Source organism: Ictalurus furcatus, chromosome 5 (genome assembly GCF_023375685.1).
Source record: "Ictalurus furcatus strain D&B chromosome 5, Billie_1.0, whole genome shotgun sequence".
NCBI classification, from domain to species: domain Eukaryota; kingdom Metazoa; phylum Chordata; class Actinopteri; order Siluriformes; family Ictaluridae; genus Ictalurus; species Ictalurus furcatus.
The window spans coordinates 31,464,720-31,484,198 of NC_071259.1; the positions used below are offsets into that span (position 1 = coordinate 31,464,720).

General features: G+C 41.5%; 1 protein-coding gene across 1 annotated transcript in view; it reads left to right on the forward strand.

Moving 5' to 3' along the window:
* trabd2b (TraB domain containing 2B) overlaps window positions 1-2,994 on the forward strand; it is a 70,150-nt gene extending 67,156 nt beyond the window's left edge. The window contains exon 7 of the mRNA XM_053625920.1: window positions 2,030-2,994. Coding sequence (XP_053481895.1) covers window positions 2,030-2,258 — 229 coding nt within the window. The 3' untranslated portion in view covers window positions 2,259-2,994. The remainder of the gene's footprint in view (window positions 1-2,029) is intronic.
* The last annotated feature ends 16,485 nt before the right edge of the window (window positions 2,995-19,479 follow it).

Genomic DNA, 19,479 nt, shown 5'->3' on the forward strand with positions numbered 1-19,479 from the left:
TCCTCACCCGGCAAACATGAGGAGCATGGACGGACGGATCTCGGTGCTAATGATCAAGTTAAACAGTATAACCATGATATTTAGCACAACATTACCAGCACTGACCTTAAACGTATTATCAGTAAGTGTGTTTTTTTCAGGAATCGTTTGAAAGCGTTAGCTTTAGTAACGAGAACAGATCTACAGGTATTTAAAAAAAAAAAAAAAACGTCACTGCAGAACCGACTAACCAAATATCCCAAACTTACCCATCAATAAAGTGATCCATTTAACCCCTTATGGTCCAATCTTATTGTTTAGTTAATCATCTTAACTGACTTAACTGGCATCTTAAGTGACTACTATTGTCACGTAATAAACGTGATGGACGCAAGTGCAGATAAGAGCTTTCACTTAAAGAGAGGAGTCGATAACAGACGCTCGGTATACGGAAACCTCACTAATACTTCGCAAACTCACAGTGTTCGAATAGTCGAGTAGTCTTTCATATACTGTGGTTGTGAGTGTGTGTGAGATTGGATGCAGGTGTGTGTGATTAGAATGAGTGTGAGTGTTCTGGGAATTGCAGTCCGATGGCGGCCATGTTTGTAGGCCGCCGTGCAGGATGGGAAATGTAGTCACTGGTTTTCTGGGATATGACAGCTATGAAACCAGATACTTGCAGGAGATACAGGACAGTACGTTCTATGAGTATAGGGGTTCAAATCCAATCCATACGTTGCAGAATAAGTCAATTATTAGCTGAGTAAGTATCTAAAGTCATTGGAACATCAAGGACGTTGGACTTCTGATCGGAAGGTCGTGAGTTCAAGTCTCAGCACCGCCAATCTGCCACTGCTGGGCCCTTGAGCAAGGCCCTTAACCCTCAACTGCTCAGTTGTACAAAAACATCCAAAAACTCCACTTGGCTCTGGATAAGGGCGTCTTCCAAATGCCGTAAATGTAACGTAATGTAAGTTTTTTTATTAGAATTCGACAAGCCGAGAGACACAGAACAGGAAACGCATAGCGTGTGTATTTATTAGAACATAACTGATGTTATATATGACGTATTTCCAAGATCTTTGTGGCTATTGTTAAAGCGTATAAAAGTACTAACTGACTAACCAGTGACTAACTAAACCAACTACTGACCAGGGAACGCGTTTGCAAAGACAACACATGAAATATACAGAGAGACGGGATATTAGGTGGGAGAGCGGGTTGTCCTCAGGTGGTAGAGCGGGATGTCCACTAATCGTAGGGTTGGCGATTCGATTCCCGGCCCACGTGACTCCACATACCGAAGCGTCCTTGGGCAAGACACTGAAGTGGCTCCCGATGGCATGTTAGCGCCTTGCATGGCAGCTCTGCTACCATTGGTGTGTGTGTGTGTGTATGTGAATGAGAACCAGTGTAAAGCACTTTGTAGAATGCTAAGATGAAAAGAAAGCAGTTATTATATAAGTGCAGACCAGACCAGACCAGACCAGGTCTATGGCACTGTTCTGACATCCGACATACAACCGACTCTGATACGCTGCAGAAGAGATACCGAGTAGCGAGTGAAAGTATCTTGAATATAAACAGAGACGTTTTAATTTAATTTCTCAGATCGGATTACTGTAAAATCCTCAAGTGAATATTAAGGTTGAAATTCTTACCTAATATACTGGCGGGTAAGTCTGTTTATTTGAACTGTCTGTTTATAGAAAGAAATTAAATGTAAAAGATTTTGTGTAATTAAGTAATCGAGACTAAGTAACGTAGTATTATGTGGTTATAATATAATGTGACTGTGTAGTTTTGCTTGTAATGAAAGTCCGTACTCGAAGGAAGCTGCAGCTTTACAGTGAGGAAAAAAACAACAGCGTTGAAAATGCAATTTTCTTGCCGGATAGCAGCTAGACATTCCTGAGTGACTTTTCATTAAGAAAATGATTATAAAGGCAGTTTTACGAAACGGATCCGGTGTGGAATTAAATCTCAACCTCGAATCGAATGTAAACGATGCTAAAATACTCTTCGACTGTTTCCTCACCGCCTGTAGCACGACTTCACTCCCGGATATACGGGAAACCAACGACGACGTGACGACCAGAACTTCTCTAAAGCTGCAGAAAGATCAACAGAGGAGAAGATCGTCACTCAGTCATCGACAGGAGACTCCGCCCCCCAGCTCAACGGGCGTAGCCACGCCCACTCCTGGCTACACGCTGCCTTTTATGCTCACGTGCCTTCTTATACAAGTGCTGCTGCTGCTGCGCTTCACGTCTTGACCACAAGAGGGAGCCAGTAAACACACAATTCACACATAAAAATCATTAGAAACGATATAGACGATTGTTTTTGTAGTAATATCGGGTGCAATTAGCTATATAAAACAACAATAACAACAACAAGCTGGACACAAAGTAAAGCCTGATTCGAAATGAAGTACACGTGGACGTCACGTCACGCCACGCACTTGAAGTGATCGGATCGGACGATTCTCACATGGAATAAAATACACCAGTTCCCAAACATGACCACAGACCAAAGCTGAGTCTACTCGTCGTTAATACGCTTTATACTTAAATACACTTCACAAACATTAGTGAGATTTCCCGTGAATTAAACTGATCTAAATCCAACAATTTATTAATCGTAGTGCCTCAAATGAAACCAATCCAGCTCTTCTAGTGCCTTAAAGTTTAGTTTAGGTGAAATGCTGCTCAATAAGGACATAAACATATCACCATCCTCTGAAAAAAACAACAATATGACAAAGTTCCATCACCAGCCTCTCTCCAAACGAATACGAATACGACTACAAACAAACAAACAAACAAACAAAAAAGCATTTTTGTCATGTTACAGAGAAAACCGCGAACTGTAAATACCTCTTCATCCTGAAGATGTCAATAAACATTACAGCTTTACCTCGGACTGTCACAAAGCTCTGACACTGGAGACTCCTTCCGTACGTGTTAAATAAACGTCTCCTTAGGGAAAACTTCACCGTATCAACAATCACACGCATTAAAAAAAAAAAAAAAAAAAAAAAAAAGTTTACGTGGAACGTTTTCCGTACGAGTCCATGTCAACGAGCTGTTACTATAGAAACGGTAACGTATTAGAACGAGCGCGTTAATACAAACCTGACATTTGCAGCTGCGCTACTGTCAGAGCTGCTGATATAGGCCTAGAAAACCTTCTGACCAATCAGAAGCCAGAATCTTACAGCGACATTGCTAAAATAGTGCCGTAAAATGGATGAACAATTCTGAAGCAATAAAATCCACCATCTTACAAATAAAACGATTGGATGCAAAAACAACGAAAGGTTTAACAGCTAAAACAACTCAAAGGGAATTAATAATAATAATAATAATAATAATAATAATAATAATAATGTGATAACTGACAGAGTTCACACACTTTTGTTTTGTACAATTTGTTCATAAAGAAATATTGTATATTTATTATTTCTTGGAGAGTATATTTTCATGCATTTGTCAAATACTGAAAATAAAATGAAAATCTGAAGAAAAAAAAATTTCAAGAGTCTTTTGATGCATGTTTTTTTATATTTTTTAAAAATTTATTTACGGAGTGTAGATCGTATGTTGAAACGTTTTTAGCTGATGGTTCTACGTGAACATGAACTGAATTAAAACACCGTAGCATTTTGCTTGTAAACGTCATTCAATCTCCGCACCATTTATTTATATATAATATTGACCGTTAGCTAGAATTTGACTGTCCTATAGCCAACTATGTTAGCTACTGAATTCGATGCTAGTCTAACTAGCATTAGGGAAAAAAACAGGTTCATTATTGATATTTAATATGACCAAAAACTTACCTCAACATGCTATGTTAAATCAGATGAAGTTCATGACTTGTATGGAGGTATCAGAGATGCCTCATTTTTATCCGAGTCTTTGCTTACTGAAACATTTTACTGAGGTAGGGCCAGGACGCTCGTCCGCAGGTTCATCCAGTGGACCTTCCAGCTATACTGTGCAGCATGAGAAGATCATGGCTGATGATGAAACTGGTACGGTTCTGGAGAGATTCTTCTACAGTGATGAACCTGATTGGCTGCCAGACTGAAAGGACTGGATGCTAATCTAGACCAAGTCGATAGATACAATGAATATAAAAAGTCTACACACCCCTGCTAAAATTTTGGTGATGGGAAAAAAAAGAAATAAATAATGGCACCAAGATAAATCGTGTCAGAGCTTTTTCCACCCTCAATGTGAAATTACAACATAGCTATAGAAATGGAGTGAAAAACAATCAGAAACATTTTTCGGGAAAAACAGGTGCACACCATTTTATTATTGGGGGTGTGGCAGTGCTCAGAATGAACCACCTAGTAGCTCCAAATAAACACCAGATGCTTCTGTAGGATTATCTTCACATCTTCCCGGTTTCATCTGACTCCTGATGACGGTCATGGTCCACAAAGAGCACAGAAAGCACGCATGGTAGGCTATCTCACCGGTCTAAAGGTATCGAATAGAAGAGGAGTATAAAAGAATTTCCAAAACATTAGATGTACCATGGAACACCGTGAAGGCCATCATCAACAAGTGGAGAATATGGGATACCTCAGTGACATCACCAAGAACATGACGTCCTTCAGAAATGTACAAAAGGACAAGACAAGATGGCATAGAGTCGTTGGATGGATGAGAGAAGACGAGATCTTTGCGATTTTAAAGAGTACTTGGAAGGTCTACATAGAAATGTAAAACTCACATAAAGCGTAATCATGCTAAGAAAAACACTCCGTAACGAAGTAGCGTTACTCAGTTATTTTCCACCCGTTGTGCAGCTTGGTGTCACACAACCACACTGCACACCGCTACAATAAAGGCCTACCATGGTAAATACACTGAAAGAATTGCTCAGGTAGATTGTTCACTGATGAACAGTACTGTTCTTTGTTTGAAAGGATCTAAGCCCAAATTATAAGATCAAACGGTAAACAAGCCTAGTGATAGGTTTTAGATATGGGGGAAACACCTCCTACACTACAGTGAGCACTGATTTCAGTTAGCTTTCTCACACACTCTGGAGCACTGATGGTTGGCAGGTCGGTTGGTTGTTTGTTTGAGGTGAAATCAGGGAGTCGGTGACTGAGGAACGGAAAGAAGACTCACACACGTTCACAGTGTTCATTGTCCGTGAGCCTGGACTGGGCCACCAGCAGGTGGCGCTCAAGTCATGCGGATCAGAAACCAACACTGCAACCTTCTTACCCCCGACATCTTTTCAATACGGCAATTACTGTGTGGATTCTATTTATTTATTTATTTATTTATTTATTTTATTTATTGTCAAACCTTACCTTTTTTTCCCCCTCCAATTTCACAGAATGCATTAAAGACTAAACTAATATATATATATATATATATATATATATATATATATATATATATATATATATAAAATATATATATATATATATTTTATATATATATATATATATGTATATATATATATATATATATATAAAATAAAAACTTCTGCTGTTTATTTAAGATTGATTTTAAAATGAAACTTTAAATATAATAAATATATTATGCGCCATTTTGTTTATTGAGTTTAACCAAAATAATTTTAGTGGATCTGCCGTAGCTGCTTTCATCACACAGTAGATGAACAAGACAATACTACTACTAATAATAATAATAATAAGAGGAAGAAGAAGAAGAAGAAGAAAAGGAAGAGGAACAGGAAGAGGAAGAAGAAGAAGTGGAAGAAAAGGAAGAAGAACCGGAAGAAGAAGAAGAAGAAGTGGAAGAAAAGGAAGAAGAACAGGAAGATGAAGAACAACAATAAAGTAATTAATTAAACTAAGTTCTAACTCCAGGGTTTTGTAACAAATTAAAGAATCAGATCCATTTGATTAAATATATCATTTATTATTATTATTATTATTATTAGTAGTAGTAGTAGTAGTAGTAGTAGTAGTAGAAGTAGAAGTAGAAGTAGTAGTAACAGTAGTAGTAGTAGTAGTAGTATTTATTATCCTGAATTTGTAGGGATAGGGCAGGATTAAGACTCAGGATTAGGGCAGGCCTGTAACATTTCTTTTTTTTTGAGCCTACGTGATAATACTTTAAAGCTACGGATAATTATGATAAACTACAATTATTTAATTCATTCCTTCATCTTCACTATCCTGAGTGTTTCCCGGGAACACTGGGGTCGAGGCAGGAATAATACACCCTGGATATACACACATCAAGGGGCATTTAAGAATAGCCAACTGACATACCTTGGAGGCGGGAGGAAACCGGAGAACCCGGGAGCCCGGAACTATGAGGCATCAACGCATTCATGAGGATAATAATAAAAATATATGATACATAAAGCTAAACATAACAAAAGCTGTAATTAGTACTAGTCATTTTGGAAGGTGATCATTAACCTCATCATTGAATTGAGTCAGACAACATTCTAACACTTCCTCACATTATACAGCACACAAGCTGCACAGTCATTTGGGCTGATAGTTTAAACTAGTCCCAGAATCTGGTGTCTCATCATCTAGAGCAGTTTAGGATGGTGTATGGTACCCTGAGGGTTGTGAGTTTAAATCCCAGCACTGACACAGAGCCACTTTACAGAATTTCAGCTCAGCTGCTAATCTCTCAGATCAGATTGGATTTTGCCTCGACAGCAGTGCAATAAAAAAATAAATAATAAAAAAGAAAGTTATCCAGTTTCCTAATGGTAGCCAATATCCGGTGCATTAAATGAAGAGCATCGTGTATATTAGTGGAAAAGTCCCACACATGGCCTTGTATGGGTGAAGCAATATGTGAAAGTACATCACACCAGCTTATGCCCAGAAATTACACACAAAAAATAAAATAAAACCCCACACACGCTGCGTCGTGTGAGTAATATGCAAACACACGTGAAAAAAATTAATGATGTTAGAAAATCACATATGAAGGATAACCGCGTGCTGCAGATGAAATAAAAACGCCGGGGGGGCTGGGGGTTTGGGGGGGGGGTGGAATATTAGACTGTATGAGACAAATGTACACGTGGGGGGGGGGGGGGCGTTTAAAAATGATCACGTGACTATGCGTGAACACGTGTGGAGAAAATATGCGCCGCGAAGCTTAAGTGAAATGTGTTGGCACGTGCGTCAAGTGAATTCATTATTTATATTTAAAGCGACTGGCGTGGAGGATTCTCACTGGAGCGTTAACACGCCAATGATGTGACTAAACAATAATAACAGCTGTTTTAATGGAAAGATTTATAAAAGTATACGGTCGGGAATGTAAGTGATCGTTATCTAATAACATGATTATTTCCAGTAGAGCCTCACTTAGTCTGGAAATTTCCCCAGCCACGGTGTGTATGAACTACAACACCCTCGTGGGATTTACACACTGCTGTATTAACGCGCAGAGTCGGATCGTTTATGGTTCTTTCTTTCTTTCTTTCTTTCTTTTGTTTTATTTTGAATGAAAATGCAAATGTACGACGTCAAAAAAGAACTCACGAGCGCGTTTAGGGATCACACTATCTCACTTTTATTCTAAAGAGCATGAAGAGATTCATCACGCATCCAGCTCACTGGAAATAATAATAATAATAATAATAATAATAATAATGATGATGATGATGATGATGATAATCCTAATAATAATAATAATAATAATAATGACGATGATGATGATGATAATAATAATCCTAATAATAATAATAATAATAATAATGATGATGATGATGATGATGATGATGATGATAATCCTTAATAATAATAATAATAATAATAATAATAATGATGACGATGATGATGATGATAATAATAATCCTAATAATAATAATAATAATGATGATGATGATGATGATGATGATGATAATCCTTAATAATAATAATAATAATAATAATAATAATGACGATGATGATGATGATGATAATCCTAATAATAATAATAATAATAATTATTATTATTATTATTATTATTATGATAATAATAATAATAATAATAATAATAATAATAATAATAATAATAATCAGAGGAGGAGGAGGAGGAGGAGGTTGCTATGGGAACGGATTATGGGCTGGCACAAACGTGCACAATCAACTTCTAAACATAATAACACCACCCCGCCGTTGATTATTTTCCTATAACAGCACGCCCCTAAAACTGTTAAAAAATTCCTTTTTTAACTAATTCACATTTTTAAAATAAATACCTGATGTCTGTAATGTTAGTATAGAATATTTCATTATATTTATATTGATATCAGGTTCAGAACAGAGATGCGCACTTTTAAACATTGTAATGTTTAAGCGGTGTTTTTTTTCGCCATGAATATCTCAAAATACACCATTTTTTCCTTTTTTTCTTTCTTTCTTTCATTACCTGCTGTTTTATTCCAACATCATGAAAAGATCCATCACGTGGTGATCAAACACGCAGCTTAGAGCTCAGCGCACTAGAAATAATCATTTATTATTATGATTTTGATAAACAAGCTTGGAACTCAATCAGGGACGGTTGCTATGGGAACGGATTATGGGCTGGCACAAAGAAGGGAAACAACTTTTTTTTTTTTTTAAAGTAAACATCTATTTCGGCTGTTAAGTCGAGACAGGACAATGTTTGCCTTCGCTAAAATACCATTTTGCCTGGGCTTTGGGGGCCGCGCGCGCGGGATCAGACCGCCGTGACCCCCTTCCGGCGTGCGCAGGAAGGAGCGCGAGCTGCATATAAATAAAAGATTACTGCTGGGGAGGGGAAAAAAAAAATCAATTTCTGAGCAAACTCATTTCCAATGCTCCGTCCGCACCCATTCAGCCTGTCTCTCTCTCTCTCTCTCTCTCTCTCTCTCTCTCTCTCCTCGTGCAGGCGGTAATTACTTGCGCAAGTCGTTTTTCGCCCTTTGAGTCGCGCCGTTTCACAAATGAAGGTTAAGTTTGTTTAACCGCGCTGGATTTGCCGGCCATGTTAAAGCATATAATGCGGCAGAGCGAGACTTTGGCCACCTTTAAGACCCCTCAATACCCCCCATTCCCCCTCCGCGTCCCCTAATACCCCACCATAAGTGTGTGTGTGTGTGTGTGTGTGGGTGGGTGGGAGGGGGTGGTATATGTTTTTATATCTTGATGGGGACCACAATTTTGACTTTGTGTGGTCTCCACGAGGACAACTCTTCACTTTTAGAAAGCGCTTTATCCTGGTCAGGGTCACGGTGGTTCTGGAGAATATCCTGGGAACACTGGGTGTGAGGTGGGAATACGGCATGAATGGGACACCGGCCCTTCACAGGGAATCCTGCACACACTTATTCACATCTAGGGGCAATTGAGCATAGCCTGGCATGATTTTGGGAGGTGGGACGAAACCTGAGAACCCAGAAGAAGAACCCATGGGCAGGGGGAGAAGAGGAGAAACTCCACACTGACAGTAATCCGAGCTCAGGATCGGACCGGGGACGCTGGAGCTGTGAGGCAGCCCTGGAAAAACTTATCGAATTTTGTTTTAAAAGAAAGAAAGAAAACTAAAAGAGCCTAAATGTTTCCTTTTTCATTACAGATGTTACGGTTAGGGTTAGGTTTTGGTCTCACATACATTAGCTGCATTAATAATAATGTCCTCACAATGATAGTAAGACAAACGTGTGTGTATGTGTGTGTGGACATTGAGAGAAGAGAAGGTGTGCTGTGGAATCTGGCACCAAGACGTTAGCAGCAGATCCTTTAAGTCCTGTAAGTTGCGAGGTCGGGCCTCCATGGATCGGACTTGTTTGTTCGGAACATCCCACAGACGCTCGATCGGATTGAGATCTGGGGAATTTGGAGGCCGAGTCGAGACCTTGAACTCTTTGTCATGTTCTTCAAACCGTTCCTGAACCATTTTTGCAGTGTGGCAGGACGCGTTATCCTGCTGAAAGAGAACAGCGTTGCCATGAAGGGGTGTACTTGTTCTGTAACAATGTTTAGGTAGGTGGTACGTATCAAAGTAACATCCACATGAACGCCAGGACCCAAGGTTTCCTAGCAGAACATTACCCAGAGCATCACACTTCCTCCGCTGGCTCGCCTTCCTCCCATAGTGCATCCTGGTACCATCTCTTCCCCAGGTAAGCCACGCACCCAAATATGAAAATATGATTCATCAGACCAGGCCACCTTCTTCCACTGCTCCATGGTCCAGTTCTGATGCTCTTGTGCCCATTGTAGGAGCTTTCGGTGGAGGACCGGGGTCAGCATGGGCTCTCTGACCGTTCTGCAGCTACGCAGCTCCATACTGTTAACTTTTTCAGCAGTTTGTGCTACAGTAGCTCTTCTGCGGGATCGGATCAAACGGGCTAGCCTTCGCCCCCCACGCACATCAATGAACCTTGGGTGTCCATGACCCTGTCGCCAGTTCACCGGTTCTCCCTCCTTGGACCACTTTTGGTAGTTACTAACCCCTGCATACCGGGAACACCCCACAAGACCTGCCGTTTTAGAGACGCTCTGACCCGGTCGTCTCTCCATCACGATTTGACCCTTGTCAAAGTCGCTCAGATCCTTACGCTCACCCATTTTTCCTTCTTCCAACGCATCAACTTTGAGAACTGACTGTTCACTTGCTGCTTAATAAATATACCCCACCCCTTAACAGGTGCCACTGTAACGAGAGAATCAATGTAACAGATTATCTCCATAGCCAGAGAGAGAGATCTTCATGTTGTCCTAAGGGTGTACAAAGTTTTACACTCGATATAGCCAATAGGATGACAGGATTCGTCGGGCAATATGTTAAAAAGTAGAGATAAAATTAGATTGATCTGGTTTTGCATTATTTAAATCTGAAACACACACACACACACACACACACATCAAAACTGTGCAGCTGTCAAAGGCTCCATGTATGCAAATTGCAATGTGAGATAAATATTTTGCCAGACAGACAGACAGACAGAGAGAGAGAGACGGAGAGAGAGAGTGTGTGTGTAGGTGAAGACGTTGTGGTTCACAGGTTTTCTCGACGTTTCACCGCTTCATTCTCTCCTGACGAGGGGCACTTCAGAGTGCGCACTCCGCTCCCTCTCTTTGATACCGCCAGCAGCTTGAGAGAGAGTGCACTCCAAAACAGACGCGGGCAAATTTATGCCTCAAAAAAAAAAAAAAAAAGAGAGGGAAAAATGGCCTACTCTGGCAGATGAGAGAGAGAGAGAGAGAGAGAGAGAGAGAGAGCACACACACACACACACACACACACACATGGTGGTGAGCTTTGATAATCCTGCCATGACAATCCCAGCTATAATGATGTATGATAATTACACACACATGAAAGCTGCTCTACAGAGAGAGAGAGAGCCGGGGGAAAAAGGCGAGAAAATAACAAATATGACTTTATCCAAAAGATACTCAGCGTAATGAATTCTGCCTTTAATAAACATGCATTTGATTCGATTCGAGACTACAAAGAGGCCCGAGGCATCATTTGACCCAGAAATGCTATGGGGCTAAAAAGGTTTACAGATTAGCGGGGACATTTTGTTCACAGTGAATAACAGGACAGGATGGAGAGAAGGTGGATCAGGTGCGGGGTGCCAGGTTGACACATTTCCTGTTTCATTTTTTTAATCACAGCGAGCATGCTTTCCACAGATGCACTAACTATGTTTAGTCCTGCAGAAAGTGAATCAAACATGGCGCGTGTTTTGTTGGTTTTTGTAGCTATGAGCTGCTCAACTGAGATCTGGACAGACAAAAAAAAAAAAAAAAAAAATTGGAAATAAACACTGGATTTGACACAAATATGATTTCGAATGAGTTATTAATACAATTATATAATCATTCACTTCCTGCCGGAGTCGCAAGGTGAAAACAAACAACCTCTGTTCGGACTGGAAACAATCGATCCAATCTGGCAACCCTGAAGACGTAAAGAACACTGGAGTGAAGATTCTCAAAATCTCAGCGCTGTAAGGATTAAGATCAAAATAATCAACAAGGGCGTAGCGTGTGAGAAAGCGCCGTTACTGTCACCGCAGTTGAAGTTGATTGTTTTCTTATAACCGCGCACGCTGAAGTGATTTATTTCTCTTAAACCTCAGCAATTTGGCAACAATTTGTAACAACCATTTAAATGTATTGATGAACGCCACATCGTGCTTTGACTGGGCAGACAGACAGGTCGAGGTGAGACGGGCTGGGCGAGTGAGACAGACGGACAGGGAAAAGAAGAAAGCGGGATGTGTGTTTGACCGTCGGGGTGTTTGCTCTGAGTCAGACATCAACGCTTGCAAACACACTCACACACACTACACACTCACACGGCGTAGCCTTCAACTCTCCAGAGACTGATATGGAGGTCAGGGAGAAGGTGGAGGTCAAATGGGCCTGGCTTGCAACCGGCTAATAGGACAGCTTACGTGCAAGTGTGTATGTGTGTGTGAAGGAGGACACTAACGGAGGCTAAATACTTGCAGTACAAACACACACCCCTCTGCCTGTGCACACACACTTTAAGGTCAGGGTGTAGGATGAGATCCTGAAGTGCACATGTTCTCAGAAATTAAATATTTCCCCATCAGTCAGGCTGCGCTCAGACACCGCGCTCGACAGCTCAGAGGATCATGGGAAATGATGATGTAAGCTACCTGCAATGACTCGCAGTGAAGAAAGAGGTTAGTTCGGAGACTGGCGAGGACAAAGCAAGGGCGTTAGAGACACCCAGACGCAAACACAGACGGAACACGGCGTGACGAGCGGCAGGTTTAATTTGACTCCATTAGGCAAAGTCCTTTATCGCTTCGTCCAGGTGTATCCAGGTGTATCCAGGAAACCCCAAGGCCGGCTCGCCGTTAAACCCTCGACAGCCAAGGTAACAGGTAATTACGACGCGCGCTCGTAAAGAAGCCATGTTTGTCCAGGACCGAAGACAGCCCTGTGTTTAAAGCGAGACGAGGAATGCTCACTGCACTCACTCTGTAGCTCACTTCTATCTCTAAGCTTCCTCTTTATCATTTTGGTTTTTTTTTTTTTTTTTAGCCCTTTCAGTCCAAAATCTCAATATCTCTGCAAAATATTGTACATCAAAAAGACGTGCGTACACCTGGACGTCATCGTAAACACCTAGAAATGAATCCATGTTGAAGTTTAGATTGGGAAATGGTAAGTGCGCACTTATATAGCGCTTTTTTTAAGCTTAGCGGTTCTACAAAGCGCTTTACACTGGTTCTCATTCACACACACACACACACACACCAACGGTAGCTTAGCTGCCATGCAAGGCGCTAACTTGCCATCGGGAACAACTTGGGGTTCAGTGTCTTGACCAAGGACACTTCGGCACGTGGAGTCACGTGGGCCGGGAATCGAGCGATTCGTGGACAACCCGCTCTACCACCCGACCCACAGCCGCTCTGTAATTTTAGATCTTTTTTATAACACAGTGATGCCAAATTCTCAGATCTGAAGTCATTCCAATCACAGGTTTATATTAATGCACTCGTTCTAGTATCCTTATCGTTTCTATAGCAACAACTCATTCACAGGGACTTCGTCTACGACTAATAATGAACAGGTTTATTTATTTATTTATTTATTTATTACTTTTTTTAAATAAAAGTGCTATTTAACAACGAAACACTGTTTCTATGGTGAAGTTTTCTGTAAGCAGATGTTTATCGAACATTTATGGAAGGAGTCTCCAGTGTCAGAGGTAAAGCTGTAACATTTACGACATCTTCAGGACCGACGAGTTTGCAGTTTGCTGGAGACGGAACGAGCATTTATAGCTGCTATAACGCACACGAGTACAGGAGCGGACTTGTCTCGCGGACGTTCCACAACATTAAATGTAACTATAAACGGTTAAAAAGCACACCGTATCGTTCGTTAATGAACTAAACGGCGTAAGCTTGTGTGAACTGCTACTAAATGAGCTTGCAGTGAACACAGATTAACAGCAGACTATATATATATATATATATATAACATTATCATGGCAACCACGATTTTGTTCACTATTATTAGCTAACATTAGCTTGGCAGGCAAGGCAATATTTGAACATACATTTGTGCCCAAAAGTTTGTATACCCCTTGCAGAATCTGCTTAATCTTAAAACTGTTAACAAAATAAGACGGATCATAAAATTCCCATCTTGTCGTTTATTGAGTTCTGTCCGGAATAAACTATCTCACATAACAGATGTTTACATAAAGTCCACAAGACAAGATAATAGCTGAATTTATAAAAATGACCCCGTTCAAAAGTTTACACACCCTTGATTATTAATCCCGTGTGTCGTTACCTGGACGATCCACGACATGACGTGTGTATGATTCGTGAGAGTTCTTCACGAGTCCCTTGTTTGTCCTGAGCAGTTAAACTGCCCACTGTTCTTCAGAATAAATCCTCCAGGCCCTGCACGTTCTTTACTTTTCCAGCATCTTCCGCATATTTCACCCCTTTCCAACAGCGGCTATATGATGTCCGGTTTAAATCCGTCTTTTCACACCGAGGACGACCGAGGGACTCGTACACGACTATTACAAAAGGTGCAAACGTTCACCGATGCTCAAGAAGGCGACACGATACATTAAGACCCAGGGGGGTGTAAACTTTTGAACAGGATGATCGGTGTAAATTGTTAGTATTTTGTCTTCTAGGAGACATGTAACTATCTTATTTAGCGTTTGAAGGATGAAATGAAAAACAAAAAAAGATAAAATAATAACAATATACATCAAGAATCAAGGGTGTGCAAACTTTTGAACGGGGTCATTTTTTTTTTTTTTTATAAATTCAGCTATAATCTTGTCTTGTGGACTTTATGTAAACATCTGTTATGTGAAATGGTTTATTCAGGACAGGACTCAATAAACAACAATATGGGATTTTTATGATCCGTCGTATTTTGTTAACAGTATTCAGATTTACAGCTTCTGCGTGGGGTGTGCAAACATTTCTGCTACAAGTTTGTCCTAAAGGTGTACAAACTTTTGCACTCAACTCAAAAGACTACAGCTAGCATTCCTGCTGCTCTCTGGAGCACTAGACCAGGGATTAGGGAGTGTGTTACGGTATTACGGAGTCTGTTCTCAGCTCTTTATATTTCTCCAAGTGTTCTCATTCTGTCTTGTTCATCCCTCGCCTTCATCCTACCTCTTCCTTTCTTTCGTTCTTTCTTTATTTCTCTCCCTCCTTTGCATGTTTTAATTGTTTCTGGCTCGGATCGACTGCAGCTCTGTGGATGTTTGATTGGGAGATGATGTGATAAGGGCGGCATCATGGGAGAAGCAATAATAATAAAGAAGTTAATGTGGCCAAAGGGCAGAGACAGCTGAATGAGCAAACAGCTCCCCCCTTCACACACACACACACACACACACACACACACACACACTACAGAGAAAAGAAAGAGCATTAGAGTCATGCATATACCAAAGGTAAGTCACATGACATCTACTTCAATCTTAAATCTCTCATAAATGTTTTTCAAAGCAAACCCACAGGAAGCAGGAGTCTGAGTATGTCTCAGCTGGACGAGCAAACCTGACCTGAACGAGTGAGAGTGACGCGGTTGGATTTCTCATGAACGAAGTCGCACCACATGACGGCGTCTTCCCTAAAAACCCCTTTGACGCCACCTGATTTCAGCGCCACGCTGTACGCCATAATCCCAATAAAATCTCGGCCAGATTCTACAGCGCAGACTCTGAGATAGTGCGTATATTCTCCACGTCCGATGACACGATAGAGATCCTCCGACGATAGATCTGTGACTAGAGTAAAAGATTACGTTCTGCTTTTACGTCATCGATCGGCGTGATCCGGAAAACCCTCGTGCAGAAAACAGGCTCGAGTAAATGCAAATGTCGGTCCAGGTGGGCGTGAGTTTTCTGTGCGTTCTCTCGTTTCGTTCATCGCCATGCCCACGAGCGTATCTGTAGCTGGCCCGTGAGTTTGCCGTCCTCCTATTGGTGGGTTTTAGAAAAGTCGTAGCAACGCTCGCACTCTGAGCTTTTACTCAAAAGAATGTCCGACGCTGCCGGAACTTTGTCGTCGTATGTCTTCGCACGTGACGTTTATTGCATTATGCGTTCGAACGATTCACAATTCTCAAATAATTATTTCACAGTGTGCAATATTTTTTCACCGCACAGCGTGAAGCCGGATTTACGCCATAGCTTTAACCTTTTTGACTTTACAACTTCATCATTTTATTTTGGCTTCATTAACCAGTCCGTACAGGATTTCACCGAGTTTTTATTGACTTGTGGAGTGTTTTTTGTACCTTTTTTTTTTTTTTTTTTCGCAGAAAATGACTCGAATCGGCGAAATCGCAATTACATGAAATCGTTTCGCGCGCTCTTTCGCCGCGATGTCTGTTGTAAACGAGACCCGCTCGCTGTACTCGTGTTCGACGCGGGTGAATCGAAGACCGCTTCGGCTGAGCGCGCGTTTTGACGACGTCGCGTGACGCGTCTCGGCTCGGGTCTGTGGAAAATCTGCGGTGATTTTGAAAGGACCGCGAGCTCCTCCGAATATCGCAGAGGTCCCTCGATTTCGCGTTCGTTTCTGCGATCGCAAAGCCGCTAAACCCTGGAGGGACTGATCCACAAACAATAATGTACAACACACACAAGGGTGCGAGAACAAATCCATCCCCGGGCGCTTTAATTTTACATAATCATCCGTTCCTTTCTTAATCTTTTTTTTTTTTTTACAATATCACTTGGTTTATTTTTATTATATATTTATTTATTTTTGCACAAACTGTTGTAGGTCATGTCGTAGCTTTTGCACGGTTTTTTCCCCACCATGGCCTTTTATTGCCTCAAATCATCTGCCTGCCTGAACTACGCCAGAGTTTTCATTCAGGGAGGATATTTTTATATACCTTGCTGTCACCAGGGCACTGGATCCACCTTAGAACCTCCAGTGAGTTCTGGAAAATAAATAGCCAAACAGCTTATTCATGCACTGCTGGCAAACACACACGCGCACACACACAGACACACACTGGTCTGTCTTTGCGTGCACTCCATTTCCTCACCTTCGACAATCACTTGTTTGTTTCCATTTGCAAACAAACAAGCGCGCGAGCAAAATAGCGGCCATTGACACCAATAACTTAACACTCTCACTCCCTCGTGCTCTCGCTCTCTCTCTCTCTTTCTATCCATCTCTCTTCATCTCTGCACACACTCCCCTCCCTTTAACTCTAAACCCCGCCGGTCTCGCGCTCTTGGTGTGATTTCACTCCTCCGCACGCGGCGTTATAAATTCAGCTCGTGCGCGCGAGCCTGATTGAAGTGACGGCCCTGATTTCGCTGCCTTTCCACATGGAGGGTGCTATAGCAAATGGCCCAATGGCTGTGTTTGGATAACACTGACCTTCTGCCGCCGCCGCTCGGCCCTAAGTGAGCGCGGCTTTATGGCACTCCTAAGTGGAAGGGCAAAAAAAAAAAAAGGGGGGGAAAAAAAAGCAAATTGATCAATTCAGAAGCTGCGACAGAGAGAAAAGAAGACAGATAGTGACGGCGGCGGATTGTAATTTCCACCTCTCTCTCTCTCTCTCTCGTATTTTTCGGACCAAAAGTGACAGCCATCATACTGAATTGCAGGAGAACGGGTGAAGAATTGCATGCAGGCGGATGGATGGAGCCCCATTTGCATCCCAGAATGCACCACGGTTTCCCGGGAGACCGTGAGCAGGAGCAGGAACCTTTAGGAACGCATATCGCAGTTCATAATTACAATTAATGAAGCACGTGTTTGTCTGAGCACGTGCAGCCAGGCGTGTGGATAGGTGAAGAGAGCTCACGTGCTGAAGGATGGAGATGTTTGAGAACTAGGCTGTCATTCAGCGTCATCCATGGTTCTGATAAACTGGGCCACTTCCCGCCCAAAATATAAGACTTGTTTTGTACAATATTAGGCCTACATATGGTGGCTCGTGTTTGGTCCTATTCCAGACACGAGCCAGTTTTTTGGTATTTTCTCCACCGCCTAAATTGAATGAATCCTGTGCTCCTAAACCTAACCAAATTTAACCCAAACTATTATCTAACTATCTAGATTATCACTTAACGAAAAATAGGTAATGATGCAAATCCAGAAACAACGACTTTCTATACCATTAGCAAGCTAGCCAGCATTTTATGGATTAAAGTGGCGGTATCAAGATGGCGGCGTGTCGGAGTGAAGCAGCTACTCAGAGGGTGCGTCTCAATCAGCTCTCTCGCTCCTGACATCATGAATCAGTATATTGTGTACACGAGTTGGGACACTGGTAAGAACTCACTACACATTGGGACACTGATGACTCAATTTCCGGCGACATGACTACGTGCTCGCGTTGCACAGCGTCACCACTGACATTTACTGACAACAGGCAGGGCCGATATCCTTCTGACATGACGTCATTTCCAGTAAAGGAACATAGTGAGCATGGATGATCCCTGGTTTTTGCGGTGCATTGTGGGATTTTTTACGGAGCGAACGTTTCTTTTTTTTAGGGAGCAGTTAAAATGGCCGACTCCCTGATCAATGCCCTGACTACTGAACTATAGGGAGCTGGTTGAGATGCACTCAGGGTCTGTGCTGCACTAAAGCCTTGGAGAACGCTAATTCATTCTACTGTTTAATCGTATACGGCTAGACTGACAAAAAAACTCTCTGATCTACTCTAAAGCTGTACAGCTACTCAAGACTAACTTTGGGTTTTTTTTCTCCTCTGTGCCATTTATGGACAAAAAGTCACAATGATGTTCAATAATCCGTTTCACAGCCTGGAAATTGGCATATACTGAAGATCTCTCAAGTTGCACCGGTTTAGTCTGTGTTCATGATCTATTTCAGGGTAGTCCTGCCGGCTGGAAAGGAAAAAAACAACAACATTGCAACCTGTGAGGTACGTCTCTAATGGTTTCCATCAGATTCCTATAGGTTTCCATTCGGGATTTTATGGCAACCACCACCAGAACCCAGCCTTCTTTCAGTGGGGATGATTAGCATCAGAATAAAATAAGATACGCCATCAGGAACCATTAAAACCACACCACATTCCATTAAACTACCACTACAGACCATCAGAAGACATTAAAACTTATAAGTAACCACTAGAAATTATGAATTGTTTATAATGTTGCGTTAGTCCTGGTGATAGATAGATAGATAGATAGATAGATACTGTAGATAGATAGATAGATAGATAGATAGATACTGTAGATAGATAGATAGAAAGATAGATAGATAGATAGATACTGTAGATAGATAGATAGATAGATAGATAGATGTGTGAAGTGTTTAGTCTCAGTGTTTTGCTGTGTTTGTGGAACATAACATTGTTTAAGGTTGTTAAACAGTTATGAGCAGCGCAATGATAACTAGATGTTTGGAGCTGCAAAACATCCCTTCATCGTGTGACGTGATTAATGATGTACATACGAAGGAGGAGGAGGAAGAAGAGGTAGGTGGGAGGGACCAATAAAAAGAGCTGAGAAGTCCTCCTCCTGA